We start from the raw sequence: 21,429 nt of genomic DNA, 5'->3' as shown, positions 1-21,429 counted from the left end.
TGAACACCCTCAGGGGCAGTGATGCCACCACCTCCCTGGGCAACCCGTCCCAATGCCTGACTGCTCTTTTTGAGCAGAAATGTCTCCTCATTTCCACCCTGACCCTCCCTCGGCACAACTTGAGGCCATTCCCTCTAGTCCTATCACTAGTTACCTGTGAGAAGAGGCTGCCCCCCAGCTCCCCACACCTTCCTTTCAGGTACCTGTAGAGAGCAATAAATGTCTTCCCTGAGCCTTTTCTTCCCCAGACTAAACCACCCCAGTTCCCTCAGACGCTCCTCACAGGACTTGTGCTCCAGGCCCTCCGCCAGCTTTGTAGCTCTTCTCTGGACAGGCCTCAGGGCCTCAATGTCCTTCTTGCAGTGAGGGGCCATTGCTACAGTTCATAAAGTGTTCACCCTGGCTACTGCCTACTGATGTTTATCATTGCATTAATCTTTGAGTTTTTGAAATTTATTTACAAATCATTGATGATCAGCTAAATGGTACCAAGTCCTAGTTTTAATCTCTCCAGGAACCCATTCCAACTATACACATCCCACAGAAACACCATAAGCTTACTGCTTTTGGCATGACACTAATTCAGTACTTATTATTGGCAGACTCTTGCTGCTCACCGTCTCATCTGCCTGTACAACACCACATGCCTAGGCCAAGGCCTGACAGGCTTAAACAGCATGAGCAAAGGGAAGGAGCATCTCAGTCTATTCTCCCTGCAGAGCAAGGCAATTAAAAGATCATGGGAGCTTTAGTTTAGCGCAACCAACTAAGCAGGGAGCTAGTAACAGCACCTCTGAGTGCTCACAAGCTCTTCCCTGGTTCATTTAGTATTGAAGAGATTTGCAGCACAATATAGTTGTTAGTATATGCTAATTGGACAAGTGCATCTAGTAGTCAGATTAAGGCAGAGTGTTTACAAACTCCTCAAAATGCTGCTGAAAAAATCCAAACCAACAAGCCAGATTGTGTTTACTCAGAATAAATGATTATACAAATGGGAGTGGTGTCCAAAAAAAGCACAAGTATTCAGGTCCAGAGAGATTTTAAAGAGAAAACATTTACTTTCGGATTATTTGGGTCTTCTGTGATAAACGATTTCTGTGAAAGACAAGCAGAGTTCAAGCCCGAACCTTTCACAAGCTGCTTAGAAGAATAAGTGATAGCATTATCACCTGTATTTCATGGAAGCTAAAAGGAATTTCCAAGAAGCTCAGTAACCTTGTTCTGAGAAAGATCATCTACCACGTTCCTTCTCCACGTTTCAGACTCCCTTCTTCCTTGTAGTCAGTCTTAGCTACATGTTCACATAGGTCTTTCACTCTGAGAGCTCTTTTGTGTCAAAAATGCCAAGCTGTTAGCTTCAAGAGTGAGAATTTAACATTAGCAAAAGGCAGGGCATACAGTTATGAAAGTATGCAAAAGATTCTAGAGGTTTTAAAGTACTTCACAAAGCAGTGAAATATTTAAACACAAGCACCACTACACATCCCTAGTGCCTGACAAAATAATCTCAGCTACGGGGACCCTCAGTTACCTTCAGCAGCTACTGATCTTTAAAATGCACCAGCTACTTGAAACAAACATCATATCACGAAGCTGTGTTTCTTGGCATAAGAGGAATAAGAGAACATTTAGTTAACCAATATCCTTCATGCATCAGTGTTTAATTAATTTCAGTTTTTGGAAGTAATAAGCAATATAACTGGACCTATATTCTGAATTATGCCCAGATCACACATTGCCCAAGATTGATTTCACAACATTGACTTTGACCTCACACTTATATAGAGAATATGAGTATATAAAATATATGTATAGGATGTGTCCATTCCTTTCTGCTTAGTTCTAAATATTTTTATTCTGGCACACAACAAAATCACTTCATCACAACATAAATTAGGAAGAAAAAAATCGTCTATGGTCTTTTTAGCTTAAAACTTTAATTACTTGCACATTAAATGATTTATGATTAAATCATGCAGATATTCAGATTACAAAACAAATGACTTCAAATACAATAGCACATTTAAAATTTACTCAAACATCGATTTTGAGGTAAAAAAAATAAGATTAATCAAATATACTGACCAATGATAAGCTAAGCATAAATAAGTGTTGACGTTTTCAAGATAAAATAATCAGTGAAAACAGTATTTTTATTACAGATATTGGCACAAAGTATACAGCCCATTTACCCTCCTTCAGAGTGCGATCCACTCATCTGATATAAAGCCACAAATATTATAAATCCATATTATAAATCCACAAAATATTAAAGCACATCAGCCAGTCTGCTCACAAAGTAAGATTTCTACTTGCGTACTGCTGTGTAGGGCCAAGTTAATTGAAAAAATATATGATTTCCAAGATTAAGGGGTTTAATTATACAGCCTCCAAATCAGTATAATGGAAATTGCAAGAGCAAATCCCCACTGAGTATTACAAAAAGCCTTTGGCCAAAACTCCAAATAAAGACCTGACATTCAGGTCAAAAATACATAACCAGTTAATATGCCTACTTCTGTGCACGCACGTGACTGCATAAACAAGTTCTGTGTCTGTGCACCTTGGTGTTTTTGTTTGGCTTTTTTTAAGCAATGGTTCATGTGAAGAATCATGTTAATTGCACAGGGTTCAACTGCATATTCAAGCTCAAGGTGACCACAGGTCTACCTACTCCCATGAACTCTAAATCACAGCCTTTCTTCAGATGACAGTGGTCTCTCCTGTTTCTCTAACTTCAAGAAGAAAGAAATGCATAATAATTTTCACCACAAGTAGAACTATAATACAAATAAGAACAGTCTATTATACAGTCTGCAAAAGCTGAGCTTTGCATCTCCTGATACTGATTCACATCAGCAATTATATAGGGATATTTACATAGAAACAAGAATATAAATAATTATACTACACCATGAAACACTACAAACAGAATATACAAAAATTATAATAGGTCATTAATTATCTGTCAAACTATTAAACAGAACACTTTAATATTAATACAGTTTGGAAGGTAAACATAACCTGCAGGCTAGGTTTTCAAATGGCTGTTTGTCAATGCAGCATAAAACATTTCCATAGTGCAAATCTTACCAACTGTATGAAAGTCACAGCCCCCTTGAGAAAAATGCTTCTCTCCCCCGACAAAAAAAAACAACAACACTGAATAGTGAAAGTGATAGCTCACATTTAGTGCATGACATGGTTTCAAACACACAAACACAGGGAAGCTTAATTTTAACAATGAAAAAGGGTTGAACAATGTTGAGAAAGTAAAATAAAAAAGTTAATATATGCTACAGCTGGAAGACATGAAACCCAAAAATCTGAACTGTGGAAGTGGGGGAATAAAGACACTTCATTTTATTTTTTTTTTCCATATGTTGGAAACATTGTGTGACAATACAGCACATGCCCTGTATTTTACCAACAGCTGTAAGATTACTTTAATTGCTGAAGAATCACAGTGTTGAGTATATCTGCTTCTTGTAGTGTCAGGCTTTCATCTGTTAGCTCTTTATTTGGAAAGGTAGTCACGAGAACAAAATCAGTTGTTGCAAATGCTGGACGGGACTGGATAATGAAATCTCGAATATCCTTAATCCTGTAGAAATGATATGGACATGAAAACTGTGTATGGTTCTATTTCAACATAAACCACCCAATATATCCTATTGATTTTACATTTCCATTTGATCCAGATGGCCAATAGTTGTAGCCTATATATTTTTTTGTTTCTTTCATACAAAACGTGAAGCATTAAAATCAATGTTGCTTGTTTTTTTTCCAAATAACAGAAAAAGTTTTAACATAGGAATATATTATAAACTGATATTTATGTTATAAACTGATATTTAATATAGAACATCAAGCAATGTCAATACCAGCTGTCAAAAAATCCTTATACGTATCCCAAAATCCTTAGCATATACCAAAAGTGCTAAAGTATTATTGAAAAGAGAAATCTTACAATATAAAGTGATAAGAAAGCAGAGGGGAATTATTAATGTGCTTAGATTGTAAATAGGTTTCCCCTGCTTTCACTTAGCATTCAAGTAGTGAACAATAGTTCATAAAACCACCAGTCACAGTATAACAAAAATAACAGCTTTATAAGACATAGATGAAAAGTAGGATTTTAGAGATAAAAAACAAACTTGAGAGGTTTCTCTCAACACAGTAAACTGAGTCAAATCTTTGAAGATCTATTGAACTAATATGCAGATAGATTTACTGCAACCAAATAAACAGGGACTTCAGTTTTCTGTCTTCAAGGTTTATGAGCCAAGCAGTGCTCTTTAGTACCTGATTTTAATCACGCATCTGCAAGGATAACTAAGAAGATCTACACCCATGAGAAAGACAGCAATGATTAAATAAAAATTTAAATAAAAATAAATTCTGTCAACCCACCCATGATTACAGACCTCACTGGGAATCTACCACCTCTACTCTTTCATGTACACAAAAGAAAACATCATGGCTAGAGGGCTCCTAGGAGCCACACTGTCTATCCAAGTCATTTCTTGCTGGGAAGGAAGGGTCTGGGCCTGTACTACCAGGTCTACTACTGCTGAAAGATTATTGCTGCATCATCTTCCTTATTGGCATCTCAGCTAAAATTGTCTTACTGTGGTCTGTGTATTTTGTCAGGTGAAGAAGTTTGCACATTACTTCTGCCCTTATCCTGAGCCAGAAGTGGAAAAAGAAAGCAGGGCAACTTTCAAAGCCATAAACAGTGTCAGCATGGAACTGGGTCCACACTAAGAGCACACTAAGGGACTCAAGCTCAGTTTCAGCTGTGTCCTAACATGATGGTGCAGACTTTGGAGTGGGGCTGACTTGAACCTTGCTTGCTGTGAAGTGCGAGTGGAATGACTGCCCAAATCTCTGCCCTCTGCCCAAAGTTCTCTCAGCCATGCAGAACAGCAAGTGCAAAACAGCGCTTTGCAGAACCTTGCACTAACACAACCTCTTGGGTAAATAACTGGGGTTGGCCAACACCATTTGCAATGCCCCAACAATGTCAACAAAACTGATGGCAAGCTATAATTAACAGACTACTAAGTTGATTGCAGCAGGTGGTCACCTAACAAGTAAGGAGGAGAAAAAGGCAGAGGCATTTAATGCCTTTTTTGCCTCAGTATTTAATAGTAACAACAGCTTTTGAGCTGTATGGACTTGAGTTGAAGGACCATGGCTTTCCATCTGTGGTCACCAGAATTGCAAGGAAATAGCTGAATCAGATCAATGTTTCTAAGTTCATGGGGCCATATGGGATTCACCCCCACAGTGCTGAAGGAATTAGCGAATGTTACGGCTGGTCTCCTCTCAACAATTTACCAAAGGTCGTGGGAGTCAGGGGAAGTTCCTGCTGACTGGAAACTAACCAATGTTATACACAACTACTAAAAACAAGAAAATGAGAGAAGACAAAGGAAACTACAGACCTGTTACTCTAACCTCAGTCCTGGAAAAGTTATGGAGATTGACCTGGGGGATACTGAAAAGCACTCAAAGAATGAAGTAACTATCAGGCATAGGAATAGGGGTTCCTCTCTACATCTACCTCAAAGGAGGTTTCAGCAGAGTGGGGTTCAGTCTCTCCTCTCAAGCAAGAAGTGATAGGAAAAGAAGAAATGGCCTCAAGTTGTGCTAAGGGATCTTTAGGTTGAATATTAGGAGAAATTTATTCGCTGAGAGGGTTGTGAGGCATTGGAACTGTCTTCCCAGGGAAGTACTTCAGTCATCATCCCTGGAGGTATTTAAAAGGTTGATGTGGTGCTCAGGGACATGGTTAAGTGGTAGACTCGGCAGTGCTAGGTTAATGGTTGGGCCTGATGTCCTTGGAGGTCTTTTCCAACCTCAACAGTTCTATGATTCCACAATCAAGGGAAAGTTCTGCCTTCATAATTTGATCTCCTTCTACGATAAGTTCACCCACTTGGTGGATGAAGAGAAGTCAGCAGATGTATTTTGTATTTCACTAAAGCTTTTGATACTGTCCCTCACAGAATGCTTCTAGACATATTGTCCAGCTGTGAGATAAACGGATTCACACTATGCTGGATGATGTACTGGCTTGACAGCAGAGCTCAAAGGGTTGTAAGCAAGTGGGGCTCCATCTGGCTGGCGGAAGATCACCAGTGGCGTTCCCCACGTCTCAATACTAGGGCCAGTTCTGTTCACTTTTATCAATGATCTGGATGTAGGAGAGAAGTGCATCCTCAGCAAGTTTGCCAATGAGACTAAACCGTGAAGTGCTGCTGACTCCCTGGAGAGAGGATAGGCCTTGCAGAAGGATCTAGGTAGATTAGAGCAGTGGGTGATCAACAACAGCCTGAAGCTCAACAAAGGGAAATGCCGGGTTCTGCACCTGGGATGGAGCAATGCCAGAAACAGCTACAGGCATGGAGACAAGAGGCTGGAGAGCAGCTCAGCACAAAGGGACCTGGGGGTGCTGGTCAACAGCAGGCTCAACACAAGCCAGCAGTGTGCCCTGGCAGCCAAGAGGGCAAACTGCATTTTGGGGTGCATTAAACACAGCACAACCAGCCAGTCAAAAGAGGTGATTCTTGCACTACATTTAGTGTTACTGCAACCTCACCTTGAATATTGTGTGCAGATCCGGTCTCCATAATAAAAAAAAGGATGTTAAGGTTCTTAAAAGCAACTAGAGGAGGGCAACAAAGCTGGTAAAAGAGTTGGAAAGCATGTCCTACGAGGAGAGGATGGGGACACTTGGTTTGTCTAGTCTGGAGAAAAGGAGGCCAAGAGGCGATCTCATTGCTTTCTACACCTTCCTGAGGAGAGTGGAGAGGGAGGTGCTGGTCTCTTCTCCTTGGTAACCCATGACAGGATGCACAGGAATGGCACAAAAGCTGTGCCAGGGGAGATTCAGACAGGATATCAGGAAAAAGTTCTTTACCATGAGAGTGGTCAAACAGTGGAACAGGCTTCCTAGAAGGTGGGTTATGCTCTGTGCCTGTCTGTACTCAAGAGATGTTTGAGTAATATCCTCACTTTGGGGTTGCCCTGGGAGCAGTACAGGAATCTCATACCTAAACAGACAGCAATTATGATTGGCACTGTCTCTTCCCTGTCACTAGTCAGGAAAGTTTGTGGCTTTGCACTTACTGAATATCTTGTGTTTTCAATTACCGCTTTGCTCTGATAGTCAATTTATCAGTGCATCTCTGACTACGAAAATGACACAGCTGTGACATTTCAGTGGAACTGTATTTTCCCTTTTTGATGCCTTGTTGGCATTCATTTAATGACAAACTTATCAAAATAGTTATGGTTACCTGCATCGATGCAAAATCAATTTACCTGTGCGTTTGATTAAATCTTTGTATTAATCGGCTACCATCTGCTAATCTAATTTGAATTTTAGTTGCTGGCATGGAATCATCAATCAGAACAGGTGCATTAAGAATAGATTTCTCCTCCTCCTCTGGGGAAGAAGGTGTGCTGACTATTTCAGGTGTAAGGCTAGGGGAGAAAAAACAGATAAACAGATGTTAGTAATGGAGGCAAACCAGAACTGAATCTGATCCAAGTAGAGATCTGTTTTTTTTTTTTTAATTCAAAAAAAAAAAAAAAAAAAAAAAGGACAAATAATGCTTTTGCAGTTTCTTTTCAATGATTGACAAATTTTACATATATTTTCTTGTAACTGTGCAGATCCTTACGTTTGCAAGATATAAAATAGGTGAGCAGGTACAAACTGAAACACCTTTGTTTATGCATACAGGGCATGAAATCAATTTGATAATAAGATTTACCTCTCGTACTTCATGGAATAAATTAAAAAAATAATCACATACCATTATATTGCATTACGTATTAATATAACAGCACGTGTCCTGATCTTTAAAAAAGGAAAATTCAGGTTGGAAACTGCTAAGCAGCATTTATTGCATTAAATTACTTGCAATAGCTTACCATTATTACCTTTTTCAGCAAACAAACATATTACACAAATAGATACAGTTGTGAATAGAAACCTAGCAGTATGCACAATTCACCAGCTCATATCCAGTCAATAAGAAAAGATACTATAAAACCTGTAATTGCTATGTAAAAAAGTTGATGATTGGCAGAGTTGAGGTCACGTTACTGTTTCTATTCAGCTTAAATTGCTGTAATAGTAGATTATGCACATTGGGACAAAGCAGACTGAGCCATTCAATAACAGAATTCATCAGCACAACAGGAAATGAAACAGAACCAGATATAACATCTTTAAGTCGTTACATTTCAGGTTTTCTACTACATGTATGAATTTTTATCTTATAGTTGGACATTACACTAGAACTGGGGGAAGTCAGGGCTCCAGTTCCGTGTTAGAGGATGAGTCCTTCCCCTCCCACAGTGCAGACTCGCAGTAATATTTAATCTAGGGGAGCATGTAAAATTTCTCTAGATGCTTTCTTTTAAAAAAGAATTCCTACTGTAGACTTTTGCAGTATCGTTTGAAGTTTTACACAAATCCCAGTGGTAAGAATTGAGAGATTTTGATATAATTTACTGCTTATTTATTTTGGGTCAAATTAAAAGACTAAAATTATTCTATGGAATTAATTCTCTTCCTTAAGCTAACAGACTCGTTTTCTATACCTTGTAAGGAGATTTTCTCATGAAATTTGTATGGTACTTATTACCTTCCAACTTCCCTTGCTCCAGTTTTAAACATGGTTGAAGTTAATAAATAAGCAAAATTATATGCAAGAAGAGGCAGAGGAATCTCATTCACAATAAAGCACGAAGCATCTAGCAGATCTATGAGAAGGTTCAGAACACAGAACTAAGGCTTACCTTTTATTATATATAAACTTCCATGATTACTGGTGACTCTATAAAATCAGGCCTGGGACCTTGAAATCAAGGTGGCACAAAATTGTATATTGCTTTTGTCATCTGATTAGTTCTTCAAAAGACTCCAAATTGATTAAATCCAGCTCTTAGAATGACATATAGATACAGAACAGAAAATTCAGTGATTTTTACCTTCCAAGTTTTTGTCCTTCTCCACTGAAAGCTTTGAATCGCAGTCTCGGCTTCACATATTCCTGTTCTTGGTGGTCTTCCATATCCAAATTAACCTGGCCACCATGAACAAGTCGTTGCAATTCCACAGGAATTTCCCTTAATACAAAAATAAGTTTCCCAATTATGCTCTGTACCATAGGGCAAAATTACACAGGAATCTTACACAGTATGAGTTGACACTATTAACATGCTCATTTTAAAAGTTACAGATGTTCAATTATTTCATGAATTGATTTCATCCCAAAGTAACAGATAAAATTAAAGACTAAAATGAAGAAAAAAGCAGTCAATTGACAGTCAAAACCTAGAATATGCTAACAAAACACAAGAAACTAATAGCCATCTATAATAACATTCAGAGTTAAAACACAAGAAAACAAAATATTCCAATTTTTAAGCGTCCCATGCATCTGATGACAAATACAGAACATATTTTATGGGTGCAAGCTGAGAAGAAGCCTTGACCTTCTGATGATTACAACTATTTGGAGAAAGCATTTTTCTTCACTTGAAGGACACGCCTCAACAGAATTGTTATTTTAACTTACCCTCTTTTAACAGACTCAAGAAACTGAGCATTTGTTGGGTCTGAGTATGACCTCAACTCTCCATCATCTAAACTGAAGCCATTCCTCCATAGTTTCAGCAAAACTTGAACCTGAGAAGAAAATGGTGAAAATAGAAGGGAAGATACACAAATAAGGTATTTTAGTTTCATACAGATTACTGCTGTAGAATTTTTGATCTATATTTAACAGATTTTGTGGCAGAACACAAACAAAAATGCAAATGACAAGAGGAACAGAGCACTGCATTGTAACTAATTTGAATGCACTGTAACCATTACATACTTTAAAAAGCAAACAGTATTTACAGACTATTATTTACTCCAAGATCCCTTTTATACTTGAAGAAAAAGCATCTCTTAATCTGTCACCCATGACATACAGACAACAAACAGTAACTTTATTGTGAATTTCAGTGTTTCAACTACTTTTAAAAGCAGTAAACACTCCTTGCTGATAAGAAATAAATGCATTCATTTCCAAAATATTGCTGATATACCAGTTAGAGCTAAAACTATTACTTCCTCAAACTGCTGCACGCTGAGCTGCAATGAAGTTGATACTAGCTCCAGTCTGTCCAAATCCTGAGCATCCTGTGATGTACTTCCAGCCAAAACCTTCCCCTGGAGGCACTGCAACCTTCAGAGCCTGCACCTCTCTTCCCTGCAACTAATGCCTTCCAGTCCAGCATGCCTACACTTCCCCAGCCACTAAAACTGACCTTCCCTTAGAAAAATGAGCCCTGCCCACAGTTATGGTAACCCCACTGCAACACGCTTCCGGCTCCACACAGCTGGCCATTACTCAACAAGTAGAGGATTACTTAAGAGGGTAAAAGACATCAGCTCCTGGTGTGCCATGAGAGAAGCCCACAGCCTAAACCACATCCTTTACTCTCTCTTGTTTCTGTTACTTGATGAACTTAATACTCACTCTAGCTGTTCATATGAATGGTGAAGTGTAGAGGACTTCATAATTTAACCTCTCCCTCACTTCTAGCCTTTTAAGTGAGAGGAAAGAAAAAATGCTCTCATCTACCTTTCCCTCATAGGAAGGCAAGTTCTCAAAAACACACACTGATTTGATCCCAAATAAAATAAATCTGGTGGCAGGAAAAGGAGAAAAAGAATAAAAGATTACTTTTTAACATGGATCATTTCCCTGACCCAACATACCACTTCTGCTGGCTTGCAAGCACAAAAAGCTGGACTACACTGTCTTTCAGTTTGACCTCTTAATTTTTGTTTTGTTACAGGATTAACAGTAAATACAAATTTCATTTTTTTTTATGGCTAAGTGAAAGAATTTGAAACACATCTAAGACACATGGACAAGAAAACCAAAAATCATGTTCAGACTGAAAAGCTGGCAAATAAAAGCTTTTGATGCCTCCAATACCCTCATATTATCAGCTAGGATGCGTTTAAATTGGATAAGGAAGAAATTGAGGAGGAATTTGAAAGAAAAGATGATCCTATTTTTCCCACTTTCAATCTTGAGTCAGAGCAGACTCAGAAATTGTGTCAAGTAGGGTGAAGAAGCAAGAAGCAGTAAGATGAGAAGATTTAAGTTACCTGCACAGAGAGGATTTACAAAACCAGCGATTTATCATTTGTGCAACAGAATGTTTTAGTGAATCTCAGCCACCCACATGGAAGCGTGCAAAAGATGACTGCAAAGATGGTGAACAACTTTTCCTTTCCCCCCCCCCCACTCTCTTTCCCAGGTAGTGAAACCAGCACTTTCACAGTCTGGGTGGGGAGCCTGTCTCTGACTAGAGTCTTCTCCTCTAATTACAGTCCACAATAAAAGGAGAACCCTGTATTCCCCACCACACTGAAAATAATTTGCAAAGAGAAGACCTTATAAAAAGACACAATGAACAGAGTGTTACTGTTAAGGAAGAACATGATTATTTCAGATTATGATCTGTTCTCTGAAATAATTACGCCTCAGGTTAGCTTCAAAACTAAAAAGACTGTTTTGAAGCTGGATCATGACAAGAGAAAATTAATTTCCATTAACAAAAAGAAAATGCTTCAGAGGTGCTAAAACAACTGTTTTTGATATTTCTGATTAATTTTGTTTCTGTGCATTTTATCATAAGAAAGCAAAGGGTGACATTCACAGAATTGCCACTGTGCTTAAACCCACTTTCAGCTGCTCAGTAGACACAACGTGGAACATTTGAATAGAGTTCAAGCATGTCTGTAATAGTTAGGATACATCTGGGGGGGGGAGGGGGAAGTCTTTGGTAAAAGCCTATTTAATATACAAAACAAGTTTGCCAGCCAAACTGGATGAATAGCCAGTCAGCCTCATCCTTCAGTCCCTGGGAAGGGAACAGAGCAGCTAATCCTGGAAACCACTCCCCAGGCACATGAAAGCCACGAGTAGTTGTCATACATTCACCAAGGGGAAGGCATGTTTGACCAAGTGATAACCTTCCATAATGAGATGACTGGCCTGGTAGATGAGGCAATGGCAGTGGACATTGTCCTTCACTGATTCCCTTCATTCGCCTGGCTTTGCCACAAGCAACCCCAGTGCAATGATCTGTACAGCCCTAACGTTAACAAAAAGGTAGCTGCTGCTAAACAAAGCTGGGGCATCGTTTAACATCCAGATGATTTTCTAAATCCTGAAATTTTCTAAATTCTGAAATTCTTTTCTGAATTCTGAACTACAGGAAGGGACTTTTTTGATTTCTTTTTCTTATTTTCTTTCTATACCAAACACGGTAATATTCAGGTGTCAGATATTTACATGTATTACAAGTGACAGTTACTGGTATATGGCAAGAAATAATTAAAGAGAAGCCACTAATTGCTGAGGGATTTTAATTAATCCAAATCAATTCTGTGAACGCCTACAGGCCTTAATAGCTGTCACATCTCTTCTCTACATCAAATGAAGTTTTTCATTCTAACCTCTGCTTCGCAACTCAGATCAGGAGATCAGAATTCCCCCAAGTTCAGCCCAAGTTCACAGTTTAGTTTTGCAGTGGAAGCAGGGCTGCGTGGCCTCAGAAGAGTACACAGAGGAGATCAGGAAAGCCAAGGCACAGATGAAAGTGAGCTTGGTAAGGGATGCAAAGAGTAACAAGAAGGGATTCTGTAGGTACAAAGGCCAGAAAAAGCCAAGCAAAGTGTTCGTCCTCCTCTGATAAATGAGAAGGAAGAACTGTTAACAACAGACATGGAGAAGGCTGGATCTGATCATCCAACCCTCTTGCCCAGCAAAACCATAATGCAGGCCCTAACGGTATCCCCTGAATATTTTTCCAATGTGGATGCTTTTGCTTAATTTCTAGTGAACATATTTCTAATATTTAGGTATTTGTCTTTCCTTACAGACAATTACAGTAACACTAGCATTTCAAGCTGTAAACATCGTAAAGATGACATCTGTTGGAGACACTGTTACCAGCTATTCAGAATTGTACTTACATCTTGATTTTCTCCATATATGTATTCAGAGTGCTTTTGTGATGAGTCACCCAATCTATAACCACCACCAGAAAATGACTGAAAAAAATACAAAGAAAAGCTTATTGCAATAAATATCTGAAACAGTTTATTAAGATACTTACAAAGGTGCAAATAAAGACATCATGCTTCCATGGTTAAAGGCAAACACACTGTTCTAACTTGCATACTTTCAAAGTGAAAAATTTTACGTAGTAATTGTAAAAAGTTTAAACAGTTTTTATACAATTATTTGAGATTCTAGTCTGTATACTTTTTCAAATATTAGCAATTCAACAGATAAAAGATTTTGATTGGGATGCAATTGCAGGTGATTTTTTTTTTTTTTATTTAGAAATAAAGCAGGTAATCCCAGTTTAGGTTGATTTCTAATAATTCCTCCTGAAATTGTGGTTCCCCAGCACTTGATTTTCTAGAGGAAGCTACTGAGCACAGATAATACACACCTGTATCAAATCCTATGCTACATGCAAACCACAGAAAGGCTTATTTGCTCTCATGTGATTTAGATGAGTTTCAAAGAGCCTGATGTAAACAGAGACTAAAATACCTTTTGACTTTTACCTTAGCTTTATTGAAGTCACCAGACGATCTTGAGGCTTCATCTAATGGTACAGCCCCATGTTCTTTTGCTTCTTTGAAGAGTTCAGCAACAATTTTACTCGGGTTATTAGAAGCCCCAGAAATCTGTAATCCTCTGTATTCGGAGTCACCTGAATAAAATCTTTAGAATAGTAATGTTCATAAGCAACAATGCTTTAAAATGACAAGTGTCACTTCCTCCTTCCAATTAAAATAAAATAAATTAATGGACAAAGAGCCAAATTTGGCACAAAACCTTGCCATTCTGATCACAGAAGCGTTCCACTTGGTTCTGAGTTTTAGAGCAATCAAAGCAGCACTGCTCTACAGACATTAGGCTAGCAAAACTAATGAGATGCCTTCCAGAACTGACCCCAGAGATTTGGGCCCAAAATCATATGCTTAAGTGAACATAACCCTGATGCAGACTTGATTTTAAACACGATTTTATGTGGATGCTGACTGCTCCTGTAAAAACTGATTTCCTCAGGGGTGTCATGTGCATGGGTCTGTCCCTTGGCTGGTTAGAACTCTGATTCGCAATTAACGCTACTCTGGCAAAATGAGCGTAAAATTATTGTTACAAAGCCTGAACAGTACCAAAAAATTGACCTTTTACTGTAAAGATCGAGCATGCTTCCATTCCTATCGATATCAAAAATGTAAAGTTTTTAATAACTTTGACCAAATTTCCAGTGCATTTTTATGTCTGCAGACACCGCTGTGAAAGCTAAACTGTGATTTTTTTCTTCGACATGGCACCTTTTCCAGCTCTTGAAGATAAATCGTTCCAGCTCTTGATTATGAAGATCACGAATTGTGAGTTATCAAGAATCAATGAGGAAGGTGCTATAAATCCCGAAATAACAATGAAATAGCTACTATAGATAAAAAGAAAAAAAATCTGTATGTAAGTACAAAACCTGGCAAACCTGCGAGTCTCTTTCATCCTTGATCACAAAGAGCTTTAAAAGCTACTAAAATGAGTGCTTTATGTTTTTCTTAACTTTTTCATGTAACCACTTTGGGCAAGGTAAATCAATTAATCCATGTGAAATTGTCTCTCAAGCCAATGACTTCAAAATACAGTTGATTCAATCATTTTTCATAGTTACCCAATAACAGCAGGCGATGTACAATCATACTATTTTTACAGTGTCACATAACTGGCAGTCTCTTGGTGTCATCTCTCCTTGGTATTTTTATTCCAATTGCCATTTATATTCAGAAATCTTTATTAGATTTTAAAGATTTTTTTATTGGAAAGTAGATAAAATGACAATTCTCATCCAGGTTTGTATTCAGGAAAGAAAAGTACTCAAATATTTGCGTAATGGGTACACAGAACAATTCAGGATGTTTAAAAAAAAGGCAAAAAAATTTTTGAGTCCAAGCATAAGTTACAACCTTAACATTCATACAGCCATGTATCATCCAAGGCATGTACAGGTACAAATTGGTCCTAGATGACAACACCCAGAATCTGCTAAATGTAATTTTACTACAGCAGTATACAGCTAACACTCTAGTATGTCATCATCTCTGTAGTTACTAGCTCTTTGCTAGTAACTTAGCTTACGTGCATTTTGAAAAACAAGATGGAACAATGTATAAATGTCAGATAAAATGTTTACTTTCACAACCGTTAAATGAATGTTTTGTTTTTCAAATACCTTTGGTTTTCTTTGTCATCGCTCATGCTTCTCTCGGGTTTTCTCAAACTTCTGAAAGAATCAATTTTAAGACTGCCAAGAAAATGAAAGGAAACGTTTGAGGGTGACTGGTACACACACTTTACAGATTATCAGAAGTAGGAAGTACTTCACATCTAACTTCAGAAACCAGTTATTTTTTCAAAAACTAAGAACATCAATTCTTTTTTTTCTTTTTTTTTTTTTTTTTTTTTTTAAAAGATTTAGTTTTTAAACTAGACAAAATCCCCCAGAAGATCCACCCTGACAATGGTTTTTCTTCTTCTCACTATACTTTCCTATCTGAAGTACACAGCCACAGACGCTTAACACTGAACAAGCCAGAAGTGGAATTGCGCTTCTGTCTCTGATGGCCCAGCAGAAAAACAAAAGTAATATGCAAGCTGAACAGCTACTGGAGAATTCTGCCTACCACTATTAATTACACTTCAAATTCTTTCCACAGCATTTTAGCTGATTTTGTCAAGATATAAGTTGCTGAGTGAAGTCATCTGTGCTATTCTTTGATGTCCTGGAGTCCCTATCCACAAGTATCCTGGAAGCTAAAACAAAGTAGCCCTCATTTCCATTTTACATGATTTAAAAAACACATTGAATTAATTAAGAACTGGCAACATTGCAAAGACTTTCAGAAGATGATCAAACAGAAATCAAGTTCTGTCTTACAACAGGGACCAATTGATAAGCTACTGCTAGACAAACTAGGTTACACCTGCAAAACGCCAGGAACGGCTGTAAAGCTCTACGCCCTTACCCTGTAGTGTTTTATGATAAAACTCATCCACGCAAGATCTATGTGAGGCAGCCAAACTCACAGGTATGATAAAACATACGTAGTCTGCTACATGAGTAACTGCATAAGTTTAAACTAGCAAACCACCATCTGTTTGACTACTATACCTTTCAAATCAAAGCATAGTGGAGCACACCATCTCTTTTTATAGTATTGGTGCTGATAAAACAATGTAATGAGTTTAATTAACTGATTAGCTCAGTGGAGGATATGCTTCGTCTATTTTCTCAGAAAAAAAAATGTATTATTATGAACTTAGGCCATGGGAACTAGAATCTCTCTTATTATATCACTCTTCTACTCTTAACCATTTCAGTCTTCTTCCTTTGATGCGTTGCAGGGCTCGTGTTTTTGTGCCAGGTGTCCTAGGCTTGGTGAAGGTGCTGGAGCTCACATAACATGATGGCATTTGCTCCATCCTCTATACCTGCAGTTGTGGAAGATGAGTTGATGACTTCAAGAGCAGCACTATGTTTCCTTGCAATTAATACGTTGCTCATTTGAGAGCAAACTAAAGTCAACTAAAATAAAATAAAAGTCTCATTGTGGATACCACGCAAAGAGCAGCCATCTCTTCTTTCTCAGACAGCTTCCAGCATGATTGCCAACAAAGAGCAAGTGTTTGCCAACAGCTATCACACCAAGTATTTGAGACACCATATTGCAGCTTTTCCTTCAGCTGGAATAGGAAGCTGTAACTTCATGACACATACTGGTAAGCGGAGCTGTTTGTTTCATTTGTTTATAAACTCTGTTCTGTGTAGCTGATTGTACCCAAAAAAACACAAACTATTATTTTACAAATGTCACATCCTATGCTAAAATCCCTCTTCTTAAAGATCTGCATTTCTACACTCGAAGCATGGCTCTGGTGACTAAGTCTGCCATTTAACCTCTTTTAAAACAGAGATTCATATTGGCAGCAGTGAATGAAAGACAAGCCAAATACAATACTTGTTATTGTCTCGCTGACAGTAATGACTTAAAGACTTCTCTTCTTTAGAAGCAATTTAAGTAACAATTAATTAAGAACTGGCAAGGTTTCTTTATAAATTTTTAAAATTATATTGAATCTTCAAATGCCACATGAACTGCAAATGCTGCAGGCCATCAAAACTTGGCTTTATACACAGAAACATCTTCCCTTCCATCCACTGACAACTGACAAGTTGATAAGTTTATTATGAAACCACACTTATTTCTCTTATTTCCTATGAGCCTACTACTCATTTTTCAAACTAATATTTGCCTTACCGGGTTAGTTACTTAAATAGTACTGACCCTAGTACAACACTCAAAGCAGCTCACATGTCAAGTTTCACAAAAACTACTGATTTGTTGAATTCTGAAGAAGCGAAGAACTGCAGTATTTTCCTGACACTGCAAGTATCCAAGTTCTATCTGTGTGAAAAAGCAAGCAACGCTGCATTTCATTTACAGCATCTACTCTTACCTTATCTGAAGTGGGTTTAAAGGGCTGTGGAACAACATATAACACAACGGTTCCCAAAAAGTCCTGGTTTCAGTTAGAACAGAATTAATTTTCTTCCTAGTAGCTGGTGGAATGCTGTGTTTTGGCTTAGGATGAGAAGAGTGCTGATAACACCCCGATGTTTTAATTGTTGCAGAGCAGTGCTTATACCAAGCCAAGGACACCTCAGAATTTTGCTCTGTCCTGCCAACAGGCAGGCTGGGGGTGCAGTAAGAGCTGGGAGGGGACAGACGACCCAAACTAGCCAAAGGGGTATTCCATACCATCTGACGTCATGCTAAACAATATATAGGGGTGGCTAGCCGGGGGGAGGGGGCCGGACTGCTCGGGGTTAAGCTGGGCATCGGTCAGCGGGTGGTGAGCAATTGCATTGTGCATCACTTGTTTGTACATATTATTAGTAGTAGTACTATTATCATCATTGTATTATTATTATTATTATTTTCCTGTCTTATTAAACTGTCTTTATCTCAACTCACGGGCTTCACTTTCCATTTCTCTCCCCCGTCCCAGAGAGGGAGGGGGGAGGGTGAGCGAACGGCTGTGTGGTGTTTAGCTGCCAGCCGGGTTAAACCATGACAGATGCAAACAAAAAAAAAAAAAAAACAAAACATCTGAGAAGACACCAACTATGCATTATTACAGGGATTCACAACTCATAATTATGAATTGCTATAGATCACTTGTTATACAAGGTACAGACCAAGCAAGTATGACGACAACATTTTCTTAGCTAACACAGTACCAACTTGACACATACATTCCTGAACAAGGTATGCCTTACCCCTGTGATACTTTTGAGCTGTTCATCTTTGTAGTTGTTGGTTTGTCAGGACACAGTGCCTGCCTTTTAGCTTCATCTTCATATAACTCTGCCAAGGCCAGCTGTAGGAAACAGGACACTTTTTAGAAGTCAACAACTCTAGAACTACAAATGCAACAGAAATAAGACCAAAATGCTAAATACACACAATGCCAGAAAATTAGAAACATCAACATGAGAACTCCCAACTTCTTCTCTAAAATTCAGCTTCATGAAAAAAATGCATGATATTCAATATGCTTATGCCAGCATAACAAATTTATACTCTGGTGTCATTCGGTCCACACTGCTTCATTAGGTATAATCAGCCTGTATCAGGATCGCAAGAGATTTGCAAGTGTATATGAATGCATATATAGTAAGCATCATCTCTTTAATGCTAACGAACTGAACTAAAGCTCTTAGGTATCCCTTTGATAAAATTGGGAAATAAATACATTTCACAAAGAGATTTAAAAAAAAATGCAAATTGAATAGCCTTGTATTAGGACTAAGATACAAATCTGATCTGACTGGCTTGAATTCAAGGTATAATTGTAAATACTTTTAATACACCACTTTTCCCCAAAAGCTCACCAAATGCTGCCATATCACTGGAGAGTTCTTTTTTAGGAAGTTGTGGGAGGCACATCTAACGTGCCATTTTTAGCAAGCTTACTTTCGTCCTGAATAACACTCCACTTTGTTTCTCAGATTTTCCTTAATTTTGTCCCTACACCATTTTCTTCATGCTATACAAAGGATGTTAACATTTTATCATACATACCAGAATAGGTAGTAGGCCACAATTTCACTACTGCTTCATGTAAAATAAACATTAAAATAAAACGTCTGTCCATCTTTCAGGACAAACTGCTATGAACACAGGAAATCTGCAGTGAGTCATTACAGTGATGTATATTCAGCAGAGGAAAAGAAATGACACACTAAGGAAATTAAACTGGGTGATAAGAAAGAACAAGAAAACCATTGAAGACCTCTACTCTATCTGAAGATGCAAGCATCTGCTAGGTATATTAAGCAAATTAGTGAAGTCATAGACAGCAAATCCATAAGCAGATACTAAAAAGAACACACAGGCAAAAATATACCCCATATCACTCCTAATCTAAGGACCGGGGATGCTGAGAGGGCCCCAGAAGGGAATGGTTGGGTTTCTGTGCTTTCCTGGCACTGCATCTCTTACGGTGCCACAGCAAAACAAGCACTGAGCTCGGTGGGTCACTGCTGAGACTCGGGAAGGCAGCTGGGTTTTTAGGATGTTATCAGTAAGGATTTACACAAAATGCTGCTGGCCTCAGTCAGCTGACGATATTAGGAACTATGAACTACCAACTCGGACATTATAATTGTAACCTATTGTAGCAAACTTAGTCTCTGAAGAAACATATAAAAATCTGAAATAGTAACTGTGGAAAAAAAGGAAAGCATTATCCCTTGTTAATTACATGTAACTAAATAAGAGCAGTTTTGACTGCTAAAAGTTTCCCTGCTTTTCTAAGACAGTTGTTGCTAAAAGATTTCAAACTTTCATATTGTTTTGATGCTACTTGGGAAGTAAAATAAATAAAAACTCCTAAAAGCAGTTGCAGTTAGGAATTTAAGCTCCAGTACTAAGTTATATCTATGATCATGCTTTCTCAAAAGTCTTGGGAACCTAGGAAAAGCTCTCGCCCTTAAACTTAAGCTACGTTTGTGAAGACTGCCATGTGTGTGCGGGAGGGGACAGCCCTGCTAAATAATAATAAAACACCAGGGCGCCAAAACAACTTGAGGCGAAGCCCTGCAGCCCCTGCAGCGCACTGCCAGCATCCTGCAGGGATCGCCACCACAAGCTGCCCACCCGCAGCTCGTTCCTTCACCCCACAGCCGGACCCAAACAGAAATAACCATAAAAATGTAAATAAAGTGACGACAGCCGGGCACAGCCTCCCCGCGCTCAGAGTCCCGGCCCCTCGCAGCGGCCCGCTCCCCTCACGGGCAGCCAGGGCGAGGCCGGGCGCTCCGCCCCGGGGAAGGACCGGGGCTCCCGGGGCTCCCGTCCCTGCCGTCCCTCCTCACCTGCAGGTCCCGAGCGCTGGGCGGGCGGCCGCTGCGGGGCTGCCGGTCCCTGCGGACACCGGGGGTCGCCGCCGCCGCCACCACGTCCCCATCGGGCCGGGCGGGCGCTGCCCCGCCGTCCGCCATCTTGTGGAGGGACGGAGGGAGGAAGGGAGGGAGGGAGGGACGGCTGCCATGGCGACGGGCGCCCCGCCCGCCGGGCTGTTACCGTGGGGATGGGGGGGGGGGGGCTGCCTCTGTCAGTCTGACTGTCAGTCAGTCAGTTTGTCTGTCGGTCTGTCTGTTTTCGGCTCTGTGCCCAGTTACCACGCCCAGTGCCCGCCATGCCCCTAGGAGGGCCAGTGGAGCAATGGGGTCTGGACTCTGCGGTGTGAGCCCCTCGCTACGCACAGTGCTGTGTGTCAGAAGCTCAAGCTAGAATCACAGAATTGTCTAGGTTGGAAGAGACCTCAAGATCACCGAGTCCAACCTCTGACCTAACACTAACAAGTCCTCGACTAAACCATATCACTAGGTTCAACATCTAAACGTCTTTTAAAGACCTCCAGGGATGGTGACTCCACCACTTCCCTGGGCAGCCCATTCCAATGCCTCACAACCCTCTCAGTACAGAAGTTCTTCTTAATATCCAAAATAAAACACCCCTGTCACAACTTTAGCCCATTCCCCCTCGTCCTGTCACCAGGCACATGGTAGAACAGACCAACCCCCACCTCACTACAGCCTCCCTTGAGGTACCTATAGAGAGCGATAAGGTCGCCCCTGAGCCTCCTTTTCTCCAGGCTGAACAAGCCCAACTCCCTCAGCCGCTCCTCATAGGACTTGTTCTCCAGACCCCTCACCAGCTTCGTCGCC

The 21,429-nt window shown here is 39.5% G+C and overlaps 1 protein-coding gene across 2 annotated transcripts; it reads right to left on the bottom strand.

The window, feature by feature from the left end:
* Positions 1-1,886: 1,886 nt before the first annotated feature.
* On the bottom strand, positions 1,887-20,704 carry UBXN2B (UBX domain protein 2B). 2 transcript variants are annotated; one of them, XM_082752469.1, is made up of 9 exons: positions 20,575-20,704; positions 18,475-18,575; positions 15,367-15,438; positions 13,676-13,835; positions 13,073-13,150; positions 9,606-9,715; positions 9,016-9,153; positions 7,336-7,497; positions 1,887-3,645 (listed from the first exon to the last, which is right to left on the bottom strand). In XM_082752469.1, the coding sequence occupies exons 1-9, from the start codon at positions 20,698-20,700 to the stop codon at positions 3,537-3,539; spliced, it is 1,056 nt and encodes a 351-aa protein (XP_082608595.1). In that variant the 5' UTR covers positions 20,701-20,704; the 3' UTR covers positions 1,887-3,536. The 2 variants fall into 2 exon arrangements, with proteins under 2 accessions (XP_082608595.1, XP_082608594.1); XM_082752468.1 differs by having other exon boundaries at positions 1,889-3,607.
* Between the last annotated feature and the right edge of the window lie 725 nt (positions 20,705-21,429).

Source organism: Aythya marila (genome assembly GCF_965140915.1).
Source record: "Aythya marila genome assembly, chromosome: 2".
NCBI classification, from domain to species: Eukaryota; Metazoa; Chordata; class Aves; order Anseriformes; family Anatidae; genus Aythya; species Aythya marila.
Note: the sequence above shows the minus strand (reverse complement) of the source record. Positions and strands in the feature narration are given on the sequence as shown.

What these genes read in the sequence shown, in the direction of transcription:
- UBXN2B (XM_082752468.1), bottom strand. Translation starts at nt 20,700, where the DNA reads ATGGCGGACGGCGGGGCAGCGCCCGCCCGGCCCGATGGGGACGTGGTG. An exon ending in AGCTCAAAAGTATCACAGGG is followed by an intron (nt 15,439 to 18,474) that starts GTAAGGCATACC and finishes TTTTCTTGGCAG; the next exon opens with TCTTAAAATTGATTCTTTCA. An exon ending in AGATTTAATCAAACGCACAG is followed by an intron (nt 3,608 to 7,335) that starts GTAAATTGATTT and finishes TCATTTCTACAG; the next exon opens with GATTAAGGATATTCGAGATT.